The 21,400-nt window shown below is 37.9% G+C and overlaps 1 protein-coding gene across 1 annotated transcript in view; it reads right to left on the reverse strand.

Moving 5' to 3' along the window:
- Positions 1–21,119, reverse strand: part of CNTNAP4 (contactin associated protein family member 4) — a 185,748-nt gene extending 164,629 nt beyond the window's left edge. Inside the window, exons 1-2 of the mRNA XM_070742803.1 lie at positions 21,078–21,119; positions 20,356–20,549 (exon numbers count right to left, since the gene is read on the reverse strand). Coding sequence (XP_070598904.1) covers positions 20,356–20,549; positions 21,078–21,105 — 222 coding nt within the window. The 5' untranslated portion in view covers positions 21,106–21,119. The remainder of the gene's footprint in view (positions 1–20,355; positions 20,550–21,077) is intronic.
- Positions 21,120–21,400: the final 281 nt, after the last annotated feature.

Consider the following 21,400-nt stretch of genomic DNA (forward strand, 5'->3'; position numbering starts at 1 on the left):
TAGTAACAACAACAACAACAACAACAACAACAACAACAATAATAATAATAATAATAATAATAATAATAATAATAATCAACAGTAGAGACTTTCAAATTTCTAGGTTCTATCATATATCAAGACCTATATATATTAGATTTAGGTCATGAGATATTATAAATAGAAAAATAACTATCAGCAAATATTCATTTTCCTAAACATCCACTAAAAGACCAAGGACAAGCAAAAAAGCAGTGGAAGCAGAAGTGACTTACAACTTCCTGCTGGCTTCCCTATTGAATTTGTGAGTGAGAAGCTGGAAGAAAAGCATCTCAAATCATGATCATATGATCAAAGGGATGCTTCTACAGCTTCTACAATAAAACTGGTCTACACATTGTGGAAATCTGAGTTTCATGGAAATAATGGGTCCTGGGTTGTTGTTTTAACCCATTGGCAGATTTTAGGTATTTTGATTCAATAATTGTGGTACAATGTACTATTTGGGGTAACTTGAGAATACAAAAGACAGACAAACACAATTAGTTTTAATTGTGTGTAGATTAAATATTTATAATATATTAAATATACATTTAATATGTTATAAGTTGTTAGAGATAAATTTTTAATTAAACATTGTGACCAATACAAATTAAACATATAACTTAGGAATTTATCTAACCTCATTTTAAAGGAGCTTTAGATTAGAAGTACAGGACAAATAGTTTAGGTTCTTCTTAAAAGTAGTACAAATCTCTTCCATTTCACGTATCACTGAAGCAGAACTGCTTCTTCCCCATGGTATAAGAAACATGAGCTCCAGATGTTCAGATGACTTGCACATGTCTCCATAGGGAGACACTTGTGTTCTACTTCAGACATCCAGCATCAGGGAGAGGGAAATACAGCAAACACACTTTAAAAGTCCATGCCTTTTTAATGCCAATTTACTTTTAATAAAAGGAAAAATAAATTGCCATCAAACACTTCAGAATGAGATTGGGGAGCCGTGGATCCTGAATCATATCCCAAAGTCACTTTGCCTATCATTTGCAGAAGACATTTACCAGGATTAGAACTTTTTGAATATTTTTTTTCCCATTGTGACATACTGCCATCTGTCATAAGACAAGGGGTTAATCAGTCTGGCTTTTGGAAGAATCCACTTCATCAGTATGCCTGAATGAAGATATATTACCAGCAACTGAAGGAAGTAATACTTGATGATAACTTCCTGTTTGATGAACTGCTTATACATTGAGAGGCCTAAAGTGTTGGATACGATTCACCCTTCATAGACCTAACAATGATGCCCCTTCACAATTGCAGAAAAATGAAGAAAAGGGAAGAGATTTCCATAGACTTCATGTCCTGTTCTTTTTCATTCTGGGTTCAGACCTCTATCCAAATAGATGTCAACCAAAGGCAACTATTCTATCCCTGGCTACATCCTGAGAAGCGGATAAGAAATGCAGAATGTTCCCAATGAGCTGATTATTTCACTCTGCTCAGTAGAAAAAGTTGGGTGTAAATTTTTACTCTATTTTAATAAAAGTTTAATTTGTTAATGATTAAATGAGTCCCAGTCCAAATATATCTTTGCCAACTTAGATCTCTTGGAAGTAATTGGAAATGAGTGGTAGGAAGATGTCTAAAATGGTATAGGATTTCCTGCCTAAGCAGGGGGTTAGACTGGAAGACCTCCAAGGTCCCATCCAACTCTGCTAATTTTATCCTATCCTATCCTATTCCTTTCCAACTCTGTTATTCTATTCTAAATAATAGAGAGTGTTATATGTGAATAGATGTTCAACTGAAATATTAACTGCCCATGTTGCTGCAATATAGGCCATTTCTATTTTCCAAGTGGTTTTTAAGAACAGCTTTATACAGTATGCATTTCAAAAACCCACACATTAAGTGAGCAAAATGCATGATCCAAAGGGCTTCCAGGTAGGGTTGTAATTGGTAGACAATGATATTATATCTGCAATGTAGGTCATGGTAGAAAATGGATCTTTTATTACTATATATTTGTCAAAGTGCTAAAATGCACCCAAGACATTGAGTTCAGTCTATCTCCAGATGAATGTATCCATGAGTAGATCTGGTACCATATATCCCATATATATCCTCAGCCCATTCACAGATATGCTGACTCTTGAATTTTTAACAAAAATGCTGTGAAAAATGGATAAGCCATGGATGAACCCAATTACAAAAATTAAAGCACAAAACATTTTTGAGGGTTGGCTTATCTGTGGGTGGCATATTTTTCTTGGTTAAAGATTTGAGTGTCAGCTTACCTACAGTTAAACTTATATGCAAGCATTTATGCTAAGCTTCAAAAACATCTGGGAATTCTATTTGATTATAAAGAAGTAATGATTCTATGCTTTGGTGAGAATGTATACATTGAGTTTCAGATATTAACATTTAGTGTTATTAGGAAAAATAAATGTGGGATATGTTCCAGAAAGCAGTCATTTTTTTTCAGCTGAATCAACAGATTGCAAATAACATTTATTCATAATTATCCAATGGTTTCCATTCTATTCTTTTTTTAATAAATATTTTAAAAAATGAAAAAAAAATCAAATGACAAAAAGATTCCCCTGAGCATAGGAACTGCCAATTACTATATAATACATTGAAATAAAGACAAAAATGGAAAGTATTGGACCTAAAATAATCACCTGAAATAAATATGACATATAAAAAACATGTTTCAATGCAAATCAAAGCTATAACAAATCAGAACTCAACTAATGTTTGCAGTTTTCTATGCTTATTTTTTTTCTTTTGCACAGTATTCATTCATTCGTTCATTCATTCATTCGTTTGCTTGTTCATTCTTCCACCTGTTCACTCTAAGTTCTCCTGAGTTTTGCTATTAGATTCTGCTTTCTCAAAAACATTTATGCCCTTCAAAAGTCATTTGTAGAGTCTCACATCAGCAGAGGAAGAACAAAAGAAAAAGGGGACCAGTTTCAAAACTGTTTTCTATTGGATTACAGGCAGAGATGGCTTCTTGTCAGTTCAGACCGGTTCTATAGAACCTGTAGCGGGAATTTCCTCCTGCTTGCTGAATTGGCAGCAATGGCCAGCTGGACACCCCACAAATCAGTCCTTCAGCTTGAAATCCATCCAATGGAGCCAAATGCATGTCAAAATAACGCTCTGTGCATGGGCAAAGCCTCCTGCGCATGCACAGACCAGTTTAACCTGGGAGCAATGGGGCAAACACGCACTTCTGGTGTGACCTCAAACCAGTAGGGAAAGTAAACAAAACCTACCCCTGATTACAGGAAACTGTTTTCTGATATCACTTGATGAATATTAAGAGAAGAAAAATCATTAATATTTAGTTTTCTCTTTCTCAGTCATCTTTAAACTAGATTTATATAATAGATGGATTATAATATTATACATGTCTTCCCTGACATAAATACTGTTTGTGTTCAATATAACTAATTCCAAGGTATGTGTGATTATGATTGCAAGCTTAGGCCATTAACCTGTATTTTCTTACACTATGATTTCTTTCTCATTGATCTAAATTAGAGGCTAATAGAATATCTTAAGCCTGTTTACAAAAGAAAACTATTTTCTAAAAGATGTAAATCCTGGGATTTGGGTTTGCTAATTTAAAAATCAAAGATATGTATGGTAAGTAAAGGGGGGCCTGGTCCATCCGAGCATCGGAGACCTGAGTGGTTATCGGAGGATTCAGACAGTGAGGGAGAAGGAGAGATGGAAGATGAAGGTTCTGGAGAGTTAGAGGTAGAGGCCCCTGCAATGCCTATGGAACCCCCAGCTAGGGCCTTGCATGGGTCGGATGAGCAGGGGGTGATTAATGATCCAATCCTGAATGTGCATGTGCAAAGGATTGGGGAAGACAGGAACAGCTGCGCAGACGCAGGAGGAGATCCTGATCACAGCTGAGAGTTATAGGGAATTCTGTAACATGCATAAAAGGGGAGGTTTGTTGGAGTGTTCTTTTCAGGAGTTATCATTCGTGGTTTAACAGAGAAAGAGAAACAGATCCAGAGTTTTCTCTAAACCAACATCCCTGCTTCCTTGGAGAAACCCAGCCTTTTGACAATTGTTTTATGAAAGACTGTAGCTATTGCAAAAAAGAGTGAGTACCCTTGCTTCAGCCCAGTTCATAGACATAATTTCAAACCTTGGGGTTTTTTTGGACATTTGCTATCAGCCTTGAAGATAATTGAGACTCTTTGGCAGTAAACAGACATTGCTGGAGAGACGGAGTAACGACACGGACACCAGAGCTGGATTTAAAATTGGGTCATTTTTATTAACATAAATTTGCATAATTTATTCAAATAATATTGCATAAATTTGCATAAACAACTATGACCCGGAACTGGACCTGCAGGGTCAAACAAATACTTCCGGGGCGGAAATGACGTATGCCAGCAAACATTCCTGGGCAACTCATGGGCGTATCTCGATGCAAGGTCCAGGTGAGGGCCAGGCCGTCACCTGTGACCTTTTCTGCCATGCTGTGCATGAGGGGGGTCCCACCGGCTAACCCGAATCGGGGAATTAAAGGTGTAGGACCCAAAGATAGGTTCCCCCCAGCTGCTCAGGCAGAAACTCCCTCCATGAGCTTGCGGAGAACCTGTCAATCATCCCCAAAGATGCCCAAGGGAGAACGCGCGGTTGCTAAACCACCCAATTTTCCGCCCCTAACCTGCCTACCCAATGACCAAAGGTAAGCCAATTAACCTAATTAATGCAAGCACCCCCTAACCGCACAGCCATCACCCCAGTGTGGAATGGGCGAAAAAACAGCCCAGCTAAGAGGCAGAGCTGCAAAAAATTCCCATTCGGCCCCCTAAGGGCGACCCTGAAGCACACTGCAAAATAGTGGAGGGCGGGCGGGTGTCTGCTCTGTAGATCGGTCCGGGCGAAAAGGAAGAGCCCCGGGCCTGCTCGCCCTTATATAGGGCAAGCAGGCCCCGCCCGGACCAATCAGGGCCTTAGCCAATCAGGCCCTGCTCTCCCGAGCGAAGTCTCGCATCGCGAGACTTCGCCCGGGATCCAAGATGGCGGCCGCCATGAGGGACCGTGTCTCCCGGTCCCTCCAGCAAAGCCTGCCTGCCGGGTAAGTCCGGCGCTGCCCATCTTTTGCCATAATTGCGGCTTTCAGCCAACTTGTTAAGGAAATATATTTTGGTGTTTCCGAAACTCCAGTCTATGTGTTTGATTTTGACCTTAATCACTGCTCAGCTGTTACGCCAGGCAGAACACACACCAAAACAACTAGAACAGTTTTTTCCCAAAACACCATCACTCTGTTAAACAAATAATTCTCTCACCACTGTCAAACTATTCACTAAGGTTACATTACTATTACTATTAGTCTTCTCATAGTTGCTATCACCCATCTTCTCCCACTTATGACTTGTTGCTTGTATTCTTACAATTTATATTAATATTGATTGTTTCCTGATTGCTTATTTGTACCCTGTGACAATCATTAAGTATTGTACCTCATGATTTTTTACAAATGTATCTTTTCTTTTATGTACACTGAGAGCAAAGACAAATTCCAAAGACAAATCACACTTGGCCAATAAAGAATTCTATTCTAAAAAAAGGTATGAACAATAGTAATAAATCACTTTTTCCAGTGCCATTGTAACTTCAAACAATACTACATGAATGGTTGTAAGTGAAGGATTTCCTGTATGTATTGTAAAAATAGGTATATGTTATGAACTCGTGTCCACATTGCCTAGTCTATACCTTCCTCTTGTAAGGAGAGATTTCTCAGTGACCTCAGCACCCCATGAGAAAATGTGCAAATAAAGTATATAAAAAGAACTAGAGATGGGATCGTTGGCCGCCTTCAGGCCAGTAGCATTTGCAGTGATGGTCGGAGGTTCTCATGGAAAGGGGACATGGGCATGCATACGCAACACACGGCCCCCTCCCTAGCATGCCCCACGCTCGTCGTGGTGCATGACACGTTTTCAGCAAGCAAGCGACAACCACCAGTATAAAGGAGAGGTTGCGCTGTTCGCCTCCCTTCTTTGTGTGATGCCACCGGCCTGGCTTGCAGGCACTCACCCATCCTTCCCTTAGCCACAGTGTGAGCTGGTGGTCACCTCCGGGGGCCAAGTAGGAATTTTTGGCATCCATAACACTATTAGATTGTGGCCATTTTTTCACCTACTTCACACTAGTAGTTTGGAATGGGTCAGTTAGGGGGTGTCCAACATCTTATTCAACAGAGTTAGTTTAATTCAGCCAGAATTTGGAACGTCTAATTGTGCTCATATCCCTTTGGTCACGGGGATTAAGGGGTATGGGGCAGAAAAATTTGAAAAAGCAGGAACTGTGTGATCTCCTTTGGGCACCTTTTGGACGGTGATGGGCCGCTCCCCGCCATGATTACAAGGTTGGTCCGCCCCGGTTTTGGAGGCAAGATGCTCTTGGGGCTCACCCACCACATGCCCAGAGATGTGTGTGTGAGCCTCCCCACAAGCATGGGCATGGCAAAGAGCAAGGGAGGGTCAAGTTCAAGTTCAAGTCCAAGTTCAAGGTTATGGGGACCCTCCGTTGCTCAGCAGGGTTCTTTCGCTCTATAGTTACCTAGGAATTTTCTGGATGGTTGTTCCGCCCTCTTTTGTTTACCTCTGCAGGTCCTTAAGTTAAATTAATACTCATAAACCCCAGTTCTGTGTTTGCGTGCTTACTCCACGTCCACCGCAATTCTTCTGCATGCTCTCTTACTCTGCCTGCTCTTTTTTTATAAAATTGCTGATTGCACAATCTTCCTTTTTAATCCATCTTGGAACCTCTTCCTGATTGAATGTAGCTAGCTAGATGCTAGGTTTTTTTAGTTATATAATTCCTGTAAGCTTTTCTGCTAAAGATACTAAATCTCAGGGTACATCTCAAATTGTGGTAGTGCTGTCCTGGACCATATCTGATGGTTGTGATGTTCTGCAAAGAGATGCTGCTGTTTTTCTGTTGAACATCTTTCCATCATTTTGAAGTATCCTTCAATGCTTACAGAATAACAACAAGGGAAAAGTATCTTGCTGGTATATTTCTTTAATTATAAAATGAGAAGCCAGGAAGCCTGCAGCCCATTGGAGAGGTAATTATCTACTTTCTCACATCTATTTTGCTATCTTGTAACTAGGGTAAGGAAATGATCCCTATGCTCTGTTCTTGAGAATTTCACTTTTCTCTCATCTTACTGAGAGTAGTGGGTAATTAGAGCAGACAATTTTTAATAAAAAAAATAACAATCTCTGAATGCTTATTTATTAAGGACAGTTTTACTAAACTATTTTAGTTATATCAAAATTGCATAGCTCTGATACTTTAGAATTATACATTTGAAAATAGCACTAACCACAATAAACGTCAAATTCTATCCATTCAATTAAGCCAAAATGCTGGACTGTCAATTCATTTCTCTGTGTAGAAAAACAAAATATATAGTACAGGCAGAAATACTAAATTATACAGTATTTGTTCTTCCATTGAACCTTTAAGAGAACTATAAAGAGTTATAAGGATAAAAAAATAAAAGATGTAGCTAATTATGCTGCATGTTGAATATTTCATGGGAATTCCCAGACTTAAAAACAATGACTCTCAATTAAATCAGTCTTCAATATTAGTTGAATCTGATCTAGAGTGCTGAAGTTGCAAGTATCTTATTTCCCCCCAAACTGTAAGTCAAATGAAGTGCAGCAAACAGGATCTAGTTTTAGGATGGATTGTAAACTGATTAATACCACCTGAAAAAAATATTGATGGATGTTAAACCTGTGTATCGAAGCATTATGCCAAGCCTGGATTATCTGCAGGATATCAAATGGTAGATCCATTCTGCATAAGCAGAGAGACAATTGGTTTAGGATTTCCAGAAATAAGAGACAGCAATTGAAGAATGGTGAAAATAAAAGAGCCGCAGTGGTGTGGAGGCAATATGCTGGGTCTGTTAAAAAGTGCTATTGCTAACGTGTTGTAAGCTGCCTTGAGTCTAAGGAGACTTTGTATAGTAAATACAAAGCCATTACTTGTCTTCACTAGAACTGCAAGGAAAAGATAATTCTTGTTGCATATTTTGTAGATTATGAGAATTGCTCAGTATGCAATATACATAATCTCAAGGACACAGGCTTTAAGGCAAACTATGGTAAATGTTGAAAGGAAGTAAAATAACTTTATTCCATTAATTAAAGTGCTGCTAATTACTATGCAAAAGTTGAAACATAGCAGAACTAAGCCATGTCTAAAAGATATTTGGTCAAGCTGTACTATTAGCTTCAAACAATATATATTTAAAAGATGTCAGATCATTTTGGGATTCGTATAGTCTGAGTTACAAATTGAATATTTAAGGAAAATTTCAACCCAGAATATAACCTTACACAAATCATAGTACTTCTAGTTTATTTTACATGATACAGCATTATTTCTTAGAGGGAAACATGTTTTTTTTAAAAAATTATTAAATTCATATGCTACCCCATCTCACTATTGCAGTGATTTTGAGTGGCTTTCAAAGCAATAAAAAGTAAAATATGAAAACAGTTAAAATTAACACGGATTAAATAGAAACAGAAAACCAAAAAGTCATGCAGCGCAGGAATGGGATTTTTGGGTCTTATCCTGCCAACCATCCCCAGAGTAGGGCTCCCCTATCAAGGCTCCAGACCAACTAGGAAAGCCACATTTTAAGACTCTCTATTTATTGCTAGGTAATCTTTCCAAATTTGTGGGAGCACTCAGCAGACTAATACAGATTCTAATGATGGTCTCCCACACCTATGGTTGATAATACTCAAGTCCTAAAGTAATACATTTCAAAGTACTGTTTCCCTAACATACTCACAAAATAGCCCATGCACCAGCAGATACTGGTAATCCAAGAAGTTTTAATTCAGTTTGATCGATTTATGGAGGCTGAAATCCTATATAATTGTCACCATAGACCTTGCTGAATAGGAACGAGTTGGTATTCAACAGTGGATTAATGGCAACATGTTGGCCGTATTATATAACTAGAAATTAGAACTCAGATTATGGTCAATTAAATGTTGGATTGATTTAAACGTATACTTATATCATGTAAGAATTGTCCATAGTTCTACTCATTTCCTGGTTTATGCCTAAAATAATTATTATGGCAATGCTTGATAATGATGGTCTAGGCCAGGGCATGATTTATTTATTTATTTATTTATTTATTTATTATTTAGATTTGTATGCCGCCCCTCTCCGCAGACTTGGGGCGGCTCACAACAAAGTGAAAACGATTTACAACAAATCTAAATTACTGTTTAAAAATATTTAAAAGAGCCCATTTTCTAAACACACATACATACAAACATACCATTCATAAATTTTATATGCCCGGGGGAGATGTCTCAGTTCCCCCATGCCTGATGACAAAGGTGGGTCTTAAGGAGCTTACGAAAGGCAAGGAGGGTAGGGGCAGTTCTAATCTCCGGAGGGAGCTGGTTCCAGAGGGCCGGGGCCACCACAGAGAAGGCTCTTCCCCTGGGGCCCGCCAACCGACATTGTTTAGTTGACGGGACCCGGAGAAGGCCCACTCTGTGGGACCTAATCGGTCACTAGGATTCGTGCGGCAGCAGGCGGTCTCGGAGATATTCTGGTCCAGTGTCATGAAGGGCTTTAAAGGTCATAACCAACATTTTGAATTGTGACCGGAAGTTGATCAGCAACCAATGCAGATTGCGGAGTGTTGGTGAAACATGGGCATACCTAGGTAGGCCCATGACTGCTCTCGCAGCTGCATTCTGCACGATCTGAAGTTTCCAAACACTTTTCAAAGGTAGCCCCATGTAGAGAGCATTACAGTAGTCGAACCTCGAGGTGATGAGGGCATGAGTGACTGTGAGAAGTGAGTCCCGGTCCAGATAGGGCCACAACTGGTGCACCAGGCGAACCTGGGCAAACGCCCCCCTTGCCACAGCTGAAAGATGTTTCTCTAATGTGAGCTGTGGATCGAGGAGGATGCCCAAGTTGCGGACCCTCTCCGAGGGGGTCAATAATTCCCCCCCCAGGGTAATGATGGTGAACCTATGCCCATGCTGGTTTCTGGCATGCACATGTGCACTACCCATCTGGTCTTTGTGCATGCATGCATGCATGCCAGAAATCAGAACGTGCACTATAAACAGAAATATCATCTTCCCAGTATGCGCATGCACGATGGGCGGCTGCTGTACCATTTTCCAGTGCATGTGTGTACATGTGCTCCTGTTTCGGCACTCAGTGCCGAAAAGGTTCACTAACACTGGTCTAGGGTAATGATCTAAAATCAGCAAGAGATTTATGCTTGTGAGGATTAAGATTTAAATCATTCCTTTGCCCAGGAGTGAGAAATTCATCCCACCTCAGATATTGTTCATAAATAGCTCTCAACACGCTGGTTGTGTTATACCGCAAGATCTGGAAAGCTACAATTTGTCCAGCCTTGGAAGTCATCAGCTTCTTTTGATGAGTTTATCATTGACAGTCATAGATTCTACTAACGTGTCTTGTAAATGCAGTTAGGAAGAATGGTCAGCCTTCTAAATTTCTAAACTACCAGCTGTGACTGCAAAGCATAGCAATTGACAAGCTAAGAATCTAAGCTGTCAGATTAGGATTTTTTAACTACTTTGTTGTTAATTGATGACAGAGGATGATTCCCAGGCAGAAATCCTCACAGCTCAAGGTTATGCTTTTTGGAGATAAACAGCCAGCACATTCTATAGTACTGTATAAGAAAGAAGGAATTCTCACACCAATGAATACAAGTGGGAAAAACAGATATGGATTCAGCTCTCTTTATACTGCTGTTTGGGGGTACTGAGATAATTTATATGAAATGCCAATGTCAATAAATCTATTGATATTCTTTTACTTCTATTCAAAGATAAATGGTTTCATCTATAGGGAAATATAGATATAAATTACTTTCTAAAGGAGATCTCCTCAGGCACTTAGTTCAATATGTGGACAGCTTTAAACTGGATGAAATCCAGATACACAGTCCTTGCTGGCTGCTGTTTGATCCATGATCTCCATGCATTTACCCAGAGGCTTTAAGTAAAGTAGTATTTCTGTTAACTTGAAGGAAGTTCTCTAAATGCTTTAAAATGTTCAACAACATGGGTGACTGTTTTCAGGTGTGAGGCACCATGTGGTTTTTATGGTAACATAGCTGCCAAAAATAAACCCAGCAATGTTAGATTCACTTTTAAATGAAGGGGTGACTCACAGAAACAATTCATCACTTTTATTGTCTGTTAGTTAGAAACAATATGGACTCCCGGCAGGCTGTAGGGAAGCCGATTTTAAGGGCTTCCCTGAAACCAGCTAGCCACCGATAGGCGTTTATTTCTCCCGCCGCTAATTAGCCAATCAGTGCTGTTTATGCAAATTGATACTCTGTATGTCCGTATGTAACAAACAATAACACCAGTGGTGGGCTCCTGCCAGTACTGCTAATTGCGCACAGCTCTGCGTCTCTGGCGTGCAAGTGTGGGATCGAGCGCATGCAGTGAAGAAAAAATACTCACCAAAATACAGCTGCATGTGAGTCCCCATATGAGATTTTGCTACCTGTACAGTGCTGGAAGCAAAATTGTGGATGATCGCGCACTTGCACATCAAAACCGCAGAGTTGCACACAATTAGCTGTACCGGCAGGATAACACCATTTAAATAACACCATTTAAATGGGAAAATGCTCACAAGAGTGTTATGTCCGGGAGTACCAACGACAGGAGATGCCTAGAAAGGCTCCATACAGGAAGTGTTATGAGAACAGGAAAGGGCACCGGGATAGAGGCGGTAACCTAGCAACCGGGGAACATAAAGGACAATCATTGGTTCGTTCCTCAGCCAGTTGGTAGTTAAATAGGGAAACCCCGAGGAGGTTTGACAGTTGAATACTGACTGTTGTATTAACGTTATGTTTATGTTGGAATAAAGCAGTTCAAGCAAAGCCGCAATTACGTGTCCGAATCTGTACAAAGCCACTTCAAGATAAATACATTTTATGAGATTACAACATTGGCCACTTCCGCTGCACCCTGTTTGAAGCTCCCTGTGCATCAGTGAGTGTCTGACTCACCTCTGTCTAGTTCAGTATTCTGGCTTGCAATGATTTTCCAGGCCTTCACATGTAAATCTATCTCAGATGCTAGAAATAGATTCCTAAAAATGCTAGACCCCTAATTTGCAGTAATATACTTAAAGAGAGGTTATTGTTTGCGGTTTTCAGAACTCTCAGAATGCAAAAAGAATATTAGGAAATATTTGGGTGCTGGGAGCATAAGCAATACACATGCATGTCTATGAAGAGTCACTGTGATTCAGGACATGGTTGTCCCAAAGGTGCTTTCTTTTTAAAAGAGTCAATTGGACTTTCTTTGTTTTTCCTTGAAGACATTTTACTTCACATCCAAGAAGATCTTCAGTTCTGAAGTAGCTTCTTGGATGAGAACTGAAACATCTTCAAGGGAAAGCAAAGAAAGTCCAGTTGCCTCTTACACAGGTGAGTGGAAAACATCTCTGGAACATACTTGCATATTGCAATTATTCTTATGGTATAATGATAAATTATCAGAAAAATCGTGATTAAGCGAGCAGGAAAATATATCCTTGTAGTCCTCCCATACAGCTTTGGATCAAAACCTTTAAGGTTATTTTCAAAATAGGCAATACAGTGTTCCCTCGATTTCCGCGGGGGATGCGTTCCGAGACCACCTGCGAAAGTCGAATTTCCGCGAAGTAGAGATGCGGAAGTAAATACACCATTTTTGGCTATGGACAGTATCACAAGCCATCCCTTAACACTTTAAACCCCTAAATTACCATTTCCCATTCCCTTAACAACCATTTACTCACCATTATTACTGTTACTCACCATTGAATAAGACACTTAGTGATCCTGATATTTATAAACATAATTATTTATTAACAATAAAAATTTTTTGGTTATTTATTTGCAAAAATTATTAGTTTGGCGATGACATATGATGTCATTGGCTGGGAAAAACCGTGGTATATGAAAAAAACAGCAAAGTATTTTTTAATTAATGTTTTTTGAAAAACCGTGGTATAAGCTATTCACAAAGTTCGAACCCGCGAAAATTGAGGGAACACTGTATTCTCAGTTATTTCACTGATCTTGCCATTTATCAAGAAGTGGATTTCATTCCCAATACTTTTTTTTCAGGTATGCAATTGTGGCCAGAAAAAAAGTGATATATTTGATATGTGAACTTTTAATTCCTATAAAGCATGTAGCCCCATAAACTCTGAAATAAAATAGATTTAAATTCAAATTATAATCTTTGTTGTTAAAATTGTAATTCTGTAATTATAAATGATAACAGTCTTTATAATAATAATAACAACAACAGTTGGAAGGGACCTTGAAGGTCTTCTAGCCCAACCCCCTGCCTAGGCAGGAAACCCTACACTACTTCATACAGATGGTTATCTAACATCTTCTTAAAAACTTCCAGTGTTGGAGCATTCACAACTTCTGGAGGCAAGGTGTTCCACCGACCAGCTGTTCTAACTGTCAGGAAATTTCTCCTCAGTTCTAAGTTGCTTCCACCCATTGCTTCTTGTTCTACCCTCAGGTCCTTTGGAGAATGGATTGACTCTTTCTTTGTGGCAACCCCTAAGATTTTGGAACACTGCTAACATGTCTCCCCTGGTCCTTCTCCTCATCAAACTTGCCATGCCAAGTCCCTGCAACCGTTTTTCATACGTTTTAGGTTCTGTTATAAAATAAATGCACAATTTCCATGCTTCTGTGGAGGAGACATTGTTTAAAATATAATATATATATATCAATTTTTTTTGCAGCTACTAAAATTAACTATATTTTGCTAAAAATACAAAATTAGTCATACAGTATTGTTCAGCCTTATTTGCTACTGCATTTTTTTTAAAGAAAAATAATTATAGAACAAAGGAACTGGTTGCAGAAGTATTATCTGAGATCATTGTACTCAATTATATTTCTTATAATGAAAATGTAAACTTTTCCCTCAAGCTTTGGCTTGTCTCTTTATGCTACCTTTGTAAGAATAGCAGCTTTTACAGATACTAATAAAACATTCCTATTGAAGTGGGGTGATTCCATTTTAGTGATAGATGGTTTATGTCTCACTCATATTTATTATCAATTACACTTTTGTCCTCTCTGCTCCACATAAGACTTAAATGGGGAAATAAATTATATTAATACCTGAGTGGAAAGAAAATGTTTTGATAAAATAGAATCAAATATTTCCCTGAGTAACTCTTAACAACTTTTTGTCCTTACTAGAGTAGACATTTCCATTCCTACTCAAAAGTGAACTTTTTCAGTTAACTTTCTTCTGGAAGTAGATGTCTCTCTGAAAGGGGAAAATCCATACTAATTTATAATCCTTAGTAGCTCTACTTGAAGATCTAAATTCCAGTGAATAAATTTGTAAGCATAATAATATGCTTCGGGGCCGCCTTCTGCCACACGAATCCCAGCAACCGGTTAGGTCCCACAGAGTTGACCTTCTCCGGGTTCCGTCGACTAAACAATGTCGTCTGGCGGGACCCAGGGGAAGAGCCTTCTCTGTGGTGGCTCTGACCCTCTGGAACCAGCTCCCCCCTGAGATTAGGATTGGCCCCACCCTCCTTGCCTTTCGTAAACTCCTCAAAACCCACCTCTGCCATCAGGCATGGGGGAATTGAAACATCTCCCCCTTGCCCATGTTGTTTTGGTATATGATTGATTGTGTGCTTGTTTTTTATATATATTGGGGTTGCTTTTATAAATTTTTTAACCTAAAACTGTAATTAGATTGGTAAATATTAGATTTGTCACTATGTACTGTTTTGCCATTGTTGTGAGCTGCCTCGAGTCTGCGGAGAGGGGTGGCATATAAATCCAATAAATCTAATCTAATCTAATAAATATGATGAATGAAATAATCTTTTTTTAAATGTTCTCTCTCTCTCTCTCTCTCTCTCTCACACACACACTAATACACAAACACACTATATTAGAAAAACATTGTCACATGAATAAATATACTCTCAATATGAGATATATAAACAAGGGAAAATGAGGAATAGAGCAGTATAATGATTATACTTTTATCAAAAGCATTTCAAACAGAAATATCATGTAATATCTTCCAGAGAGGAGCAAATCAGTTCAATTTGCCTATTAATCAACAATTACACTCCTCTATGATAAGGTAGAAAAGAAGGCAGTTGTGCAGAGTTTCAAAAAGCCAGTCTATCATGTCCTCCTAGTAGAGTGAAGAGAGTGATGGAAGGATGATGATTCCACCAGACATCCCACTTCCTATTGTGAGAGTTACTTCGTACACTACTAAAAAGGGTGTCAATTATCAAAACAGTGACAAGTGGCTTTCCAACCTCAAGAGGGGATATTCCTATGTTGCATAGAATTGGCCAAGAGTTTTGCCTTCCTAAAATTTCATAGGTGTCACATTTGAAAGAAGGCACTTACTGGAATATTAGTATGACAACTTTATCTGTCCTTCTGATAAATATCATCAATCTAAGCTATGTATACATGCATATACTCAACAATACTCTCCTGAATTTCTATTTCTTGGATGAATTGTTTCTAATTAATTGTGAAGAATCTGACATCTGTCACTAAGGTCCCTCATTTTGAGGGAAGCAAGAGATCCCATGGTTAATACTGCTCCCCTCTTCAATTTTCGGGATGTTTTATACAAAGTTTCAGAATAGGGCTTGCTACCTAAAAGTATGAGTATAGCTATTAGTGCTCAACCCAAGGAACACTAGACAAGATCAAGAAATATTTCTCTCATTTAGGCACTGAGACTCTCAAGTTGCTTACAGACCATAACTGCTAATACACAGAGCCTTGAACTCCAAGATATATTAATCTCAACTTTTAAGTCAATACCACTTGAAAGAAATTAAGTGAGAGAATATATGCAATTGATTTGATCTTAATTTAAAATCAAATATAAAAGCAATTACCTGCGGAAGGGCCAATATGTTTCCTTGAAATATGTATTTTATCAGTAAGGTATGCCCATGTTACACCAACACTCCGCAGTCTGCGTTGGTTGCTGATCAATTTCTGGTCACAATTCAAAGTGTTGGTTATGACCTATAAAGCCCTTCATGGCATCGGACCAGAATATCTCCGAGACCACCTTCTGCCGCACGAATCTCAGTGACTAGTTAGGTCCCACAGAGTTGGCCTTCTCCCGGTCCCATCGATGAAACAATGTTGTCTGGCGGGACCCAGGGGAAGAGCCTTCTCTGTGGCGGCCCCGACCCTCTGGAATCAACTCCCCCCGGAGATTAGGACTTCCCCCACCCTCCTTGCCTTTCGTGAACTCCTTGAAACTCACCCCTGCCATCAGGCATGGGGAAATTGATTCCCCCCGGTCATTTCCGCTTTACATATGGTTTGTATGAGATGTATGATTGTTTTTTATATTAAGGGTTTTAAATTGTTTTTAACTATTGGATTTGTACTATTTTGTTGTTGTGAGCCGCTCCGAGTCTTCGGAGAGGGGCGGCATACAAATCTAATAAATAATAATAATAATAATAATAATAATAATAATAATAATAATAAATAATAATAATAATTAATAATAATTAATAATAATAATAACAACAACAACAACAGCTGCTTCATCAGAAAACTGTACCATAGTCAAAAGCATTCTAAAATAAAAAAGTTACAGAGGAAAGTTTCAAGAATTTTACACCGGCAAATTATTTCCCATTTTTGTTAATAATACTTCAGGAGTCATTTATTGCTCCAAACAGTTTAGATCCATGATGGCGAGCCTATGGCATGGGTGCCACAGGTGGCACCCGGAGCCATATCTGCTGGCACGTGAGCCGTTGCCCTAGATCAGTTCCAACGTGCATGTGTGTACCAGCCAGCTGATTTTTGGTTCACACAGACGCTCTGGGAGGGCATTTTTGGCTTCCAGAAAACCTCCGGGGGGAATAGAGGAGGGCGTTTTTATCCTGCCCTGGCTCCAGGGAAACTTTTGGTGCCTGGGGAGGCTGAAACATGAAACTACTGAGCCAACCAGAAGTTGGAAAGCAGGCAGTTTCTGGCCTTCAGAGGGTCTCCAGTGAGAGGGGGAAGCTGTTTTTGCCCTTCCCAGGCATTGAATTATGGGTGTGGGCACTTGCACATGTGCGATAGCATGCATAAGCGCTCTTTTGGCATCCGAAGAAAAAAAGGTTCACCATCACTGGTTTAGATGATTATCAAAATAAAATTAAGAAGTCAACTGTTTTAAATTGTCTCATTGAAGTTAGTGAAACATAGTAAAGCATAAAGTATATATTGACATTGGGATTTATATTAATAAAACAATCAAATATGCACTTAGAATTGTTTATTTTTTGATTCTGAGTATCTCAGAAAATCGATTAACAAAAGGTAGTGAAGCCTAGAATTTGTTAGCAAGTTTAATCCAATATCGGGTACAAATATTTACTTATTTAATAAAGTCTACATATAGAATAATAATTTTATATCAATAATGCCCAGATGAATATAAATTACCTTCTTTATAACCCATGCAGTGTCCATACACAATACAACAAAATAATCCTTTCAGTTATTTGCAAAATCTGATTCACAGAGCTATTTTAAGATCCTTATACTATATGATAGTAACCAATAAAATATGAGTTCAGATATCAATAACATGGAAAAATGATCATACCCCAAATTACAAAATTATCTTTGTCACAATTTAAGAACATCTAATGGTAATTACACAAAAAAGGGAGTCATTATGGGGTCTGTTGAAACAATGGGCAAAACAGTTTGAAATTATGAGAGTATTAAAATGATGTTATCTTCTTACTAAGATTTTAAAATGGATTCTGGATGTGATAGTTTAATAAATTCCTGTATTAAGGAAAGGGATTGGTTTAAATAATCTCAGATGCCTTTTAACTGTCAGCTATAAATTCTCTGCAAAGTGTTTTAATAAGTAGCTAATATTTTTATTAATGCATAATTATTAATTAATTCATGCAAGTTATTAATGCATTAATGATGTTTAAGGTCATCTGTTAACAAAATATGTCAGTTTACAAAATTTGTGACAAGCCTCATTTTCAGAGAAAATTTTCAGAGAAAATTCCTATTGAAGGAAGCTCAGAATGATATTTGCTCGCCCCTTTATTCTTGCTAAAGTATTGGGGGGGGGCTGGAGAAAGAAGAATGAATTAATGAAAAATGACATATACAGTATAGCTTTTGGAACGGAGATCAAAAGCAGCTTCATTGTTTTCATTATCCCCAATGTTTCCCTGGGGAAAAACTGTACATACAGGAGAAAACAGTCAACAGTTGTAGATGTATCTTCCCAATAAAAAAAAATTAAAAGATTTGACAATGTCTCTCTTATCTACAGGTACAGTGGTACTTCTACTTAAGAACTTAATTCGTTCCGTGACCAGGTTCTTAAGCAGAAAAGTTTGTAAGTAGAAGCAATTTTTCCCATAGGAATCAATGTAAAAGAAAATGCATGCAAAGCCATTAGTAAAGAAATAAAAGCTCGGAATTTGGGTGGGAGGAGGAAGAGGAAGAAGAGGAGAAGGACAGTCACTGCCCAGAATGAAGGGAGTGTTTATTTTCTCTGGGCGCTGGCAGAGGTTTATTCCCTCTCCAAGCATTCAGAGAAAGGAAAATGCTCCGTTTGCTCTGGACTGCCAAAGCCTCCTTAAGCACCCCCGAAAGGCTCCTCTGGCAGCTCAGAAAAGCCTGAGATGGCTCGAATTAAAGGGGGAATGGCAGGAAACTGGCCGGGCTTTTGTGCCACTCTCAAATTTCCTGGGAAATTTTTCCAGGCTTGGGTTCTTAAGTAGAAAATGGTTCTTAAGAAGAGGCAAAAAAAAATCTTGAGTACGCAGTTCTTATCTAGAAAAGTTCTTAAGTAGAGGCGTTCTTAAGCAGAGGTACCGCTGTATTCTGCTTTGGCCATGAAAAGAGAATAATATAATTTACTTTCTAATCTTTTCCTAACCATTCATATTCTTCTATTTCTGCTATACCATTTAGTTGCATTTAAGTTTTCATTGTAATAAATTTTACTTGCTGTTTTAGTAATTCTTTTAACATTTTGGATCCATTATCCAAATCACAAAAGGTTACTTTGAAGCTTCTTCTGAAAATCGGTTGTAATTTCAATACTTAAATTATGTAATAATAACTTATTCAATTATAAATTGTTCCATTCAGTGAATGAATGTATACATCTTTAAGAGGTTTAGACATTACATTATCAGCTATTAATTACGCACAATAGCTTATAGAAGAAATAGTTAGCTTATTCTAGGCCTCAGGGCTGATGTATTTTGTTCAGAATTCCAAATGAAACTAATTGAAAAATATCACTGTAGTAAATTAAGTTAAATTATTCAATAATTGAACTTTACACTTTTTGTTAAAAATGAAATTATATACTAATACATTGCAGTGAATGCAGATGTAGTCATTTGAAACTAATGGGGTAAGATAGTTTTGACAAATCCAGTTGTGCCTGGATTTGACCCAGACTATTTAAAAGTTCCCAACTTTCACAAAGACAATTAAAACTGTTACAACAAAGTCAATGGGTAAAATACAACTGAAAAATTTCCAATAAGCTGAAACTAATTGCAAGGTTCCTAAAAAGGGTAAGTAATAAAACAAATACATATGATTTCTCAAATGATATGATAGAATTTCTACTGCAGCAAGGCATTTTAAAATATATGGTGAACAAACAGATTAAAACTATTAAGCTAAGTAGTACTGCATATAACGAAGAAAAATATCTATGGATGTTAAGGATCCTATCTAGAATTCAAATGATATTGTAAAAAAAATGATAATACTTCAGATTCAAAGAAAAAGTAGACTTTTCCTCATTATTTTTATAAAATGTCTATATTATTACATTTAGGTTCTATACTCTCTGTTTCACTAGTACAAGGGTGTCAGACTCGATTGCTTTACATGACAGATAGTGACGTATCGTGATGGGGGTTTTGCCTTTGCAGAGCTGGGATGGATGTGGCTTTCACATGAGACATCTGGCCCATGGCCCGCCAGTTTGACTAGTAGTATTACCATGACTTCTATCATCATTGCATATTATATGCATCAAGTTTAAATATAATGTTGGCTTGTGTTTTAAAATATCCATATTTGTGTCTAATCTGTTTCTAAACTTAAAAGTGACCGCACTTGATCATTTTTTTTCCTGATCAAATATATTACAGAAATATACCCAATAGTAATTTTAATTGACCATTAAATAAACATACCCAAATGCTTTCCTCCTGACGATATGGCTTCCAGTTCCTTCCACTATCACTAAACATTAGGAGATAACTGGTAACCCAGTTTGAGCTCCCATATCCACCTTGTGTAGCAACAGCAGTAATTTCAGTCCTTTCACCAAGATCGATCTGGAGCCATTGGTACTTATTTGATACAAGTGGAGTCCAGCCACCAGCACCTTTAGTGGTAAAAATAAGAAGAGAAAACAAAAAGAAGAATCCGTTTACAGCAAAAGCATAGAGATGTGAGCAACAACATTAAATTGACATTGTAGTTGAACCATACATAAATTCCTGGAAAATGCATATCGCTTACTTCCACACAAATCTGAAAATATTAACTGAGAAAGAAATAAAAGCAATAGATTAGTAGTGAACAAAAAAAATGGTGTCTCCGTCAGGCCAGGTTGAATCACTGAAACTGTCTATTATTTTGGTTTTAAACTAACTTTTCTCTAGACCTTAAGGTGCACAAGGAAGTTCTCTCTAGGTTCAAATTTCACTACAATCATGAATCAGAATCAAATAAAAATACTGACAAAGCATGACATGTTATTTTCCTTATGTATACCTCAAAAACTATCAATATGCACAGTTTAATCACCTTGCCCTATAATAGTAATATTTTTATGGGTGTATCTTTGTGGCTAAGTAACAAAATTTGGCAATTAAATAGGTGCCACTGAGATATATATTTTCTAACTTACATAAAATTATCTCCTCTATTGAGCACATTGTTTTGTTTTGGGTTTTTTTTACAAAAGAGCAAACATTTGTGTCAGACTGAAAAAAACAGTTCCCTTGAAAATCAGTTTCACCTGGCTTATGTATGCTTAACTTCTGTGACAATGGAATGCTGTTAAACCTGCCTTCCAGAATTGCTAGGGAGAAAGCATTAAAACAAGCTTTAGAGAAGGTCTTGTCAATAGATATTATGTAGGGGGAAAAAATATTTTGCCAGAATGAATTTTTGGGTTCTTGAAATTAAGGACTTGTGGACTTCCAGAATTCTTCACAAGTTGAAGTCCAG

This window comes from Erythrolamprus reginae, chromosome 2 (assembly GCF_031021105.1).
Source record: "Erythrolamprus reginae isolate rEryReg1 chromosome 2, rEryReg1.hap1, whole genome shotgun sequence".
Classification (NCBI taxonomy): Eukaryota; Metazoa; Chordata; class Lepidosauria; order Squamata; family Dipsadidae; genus Erythrolamprus; species Erythrolamprus reginae.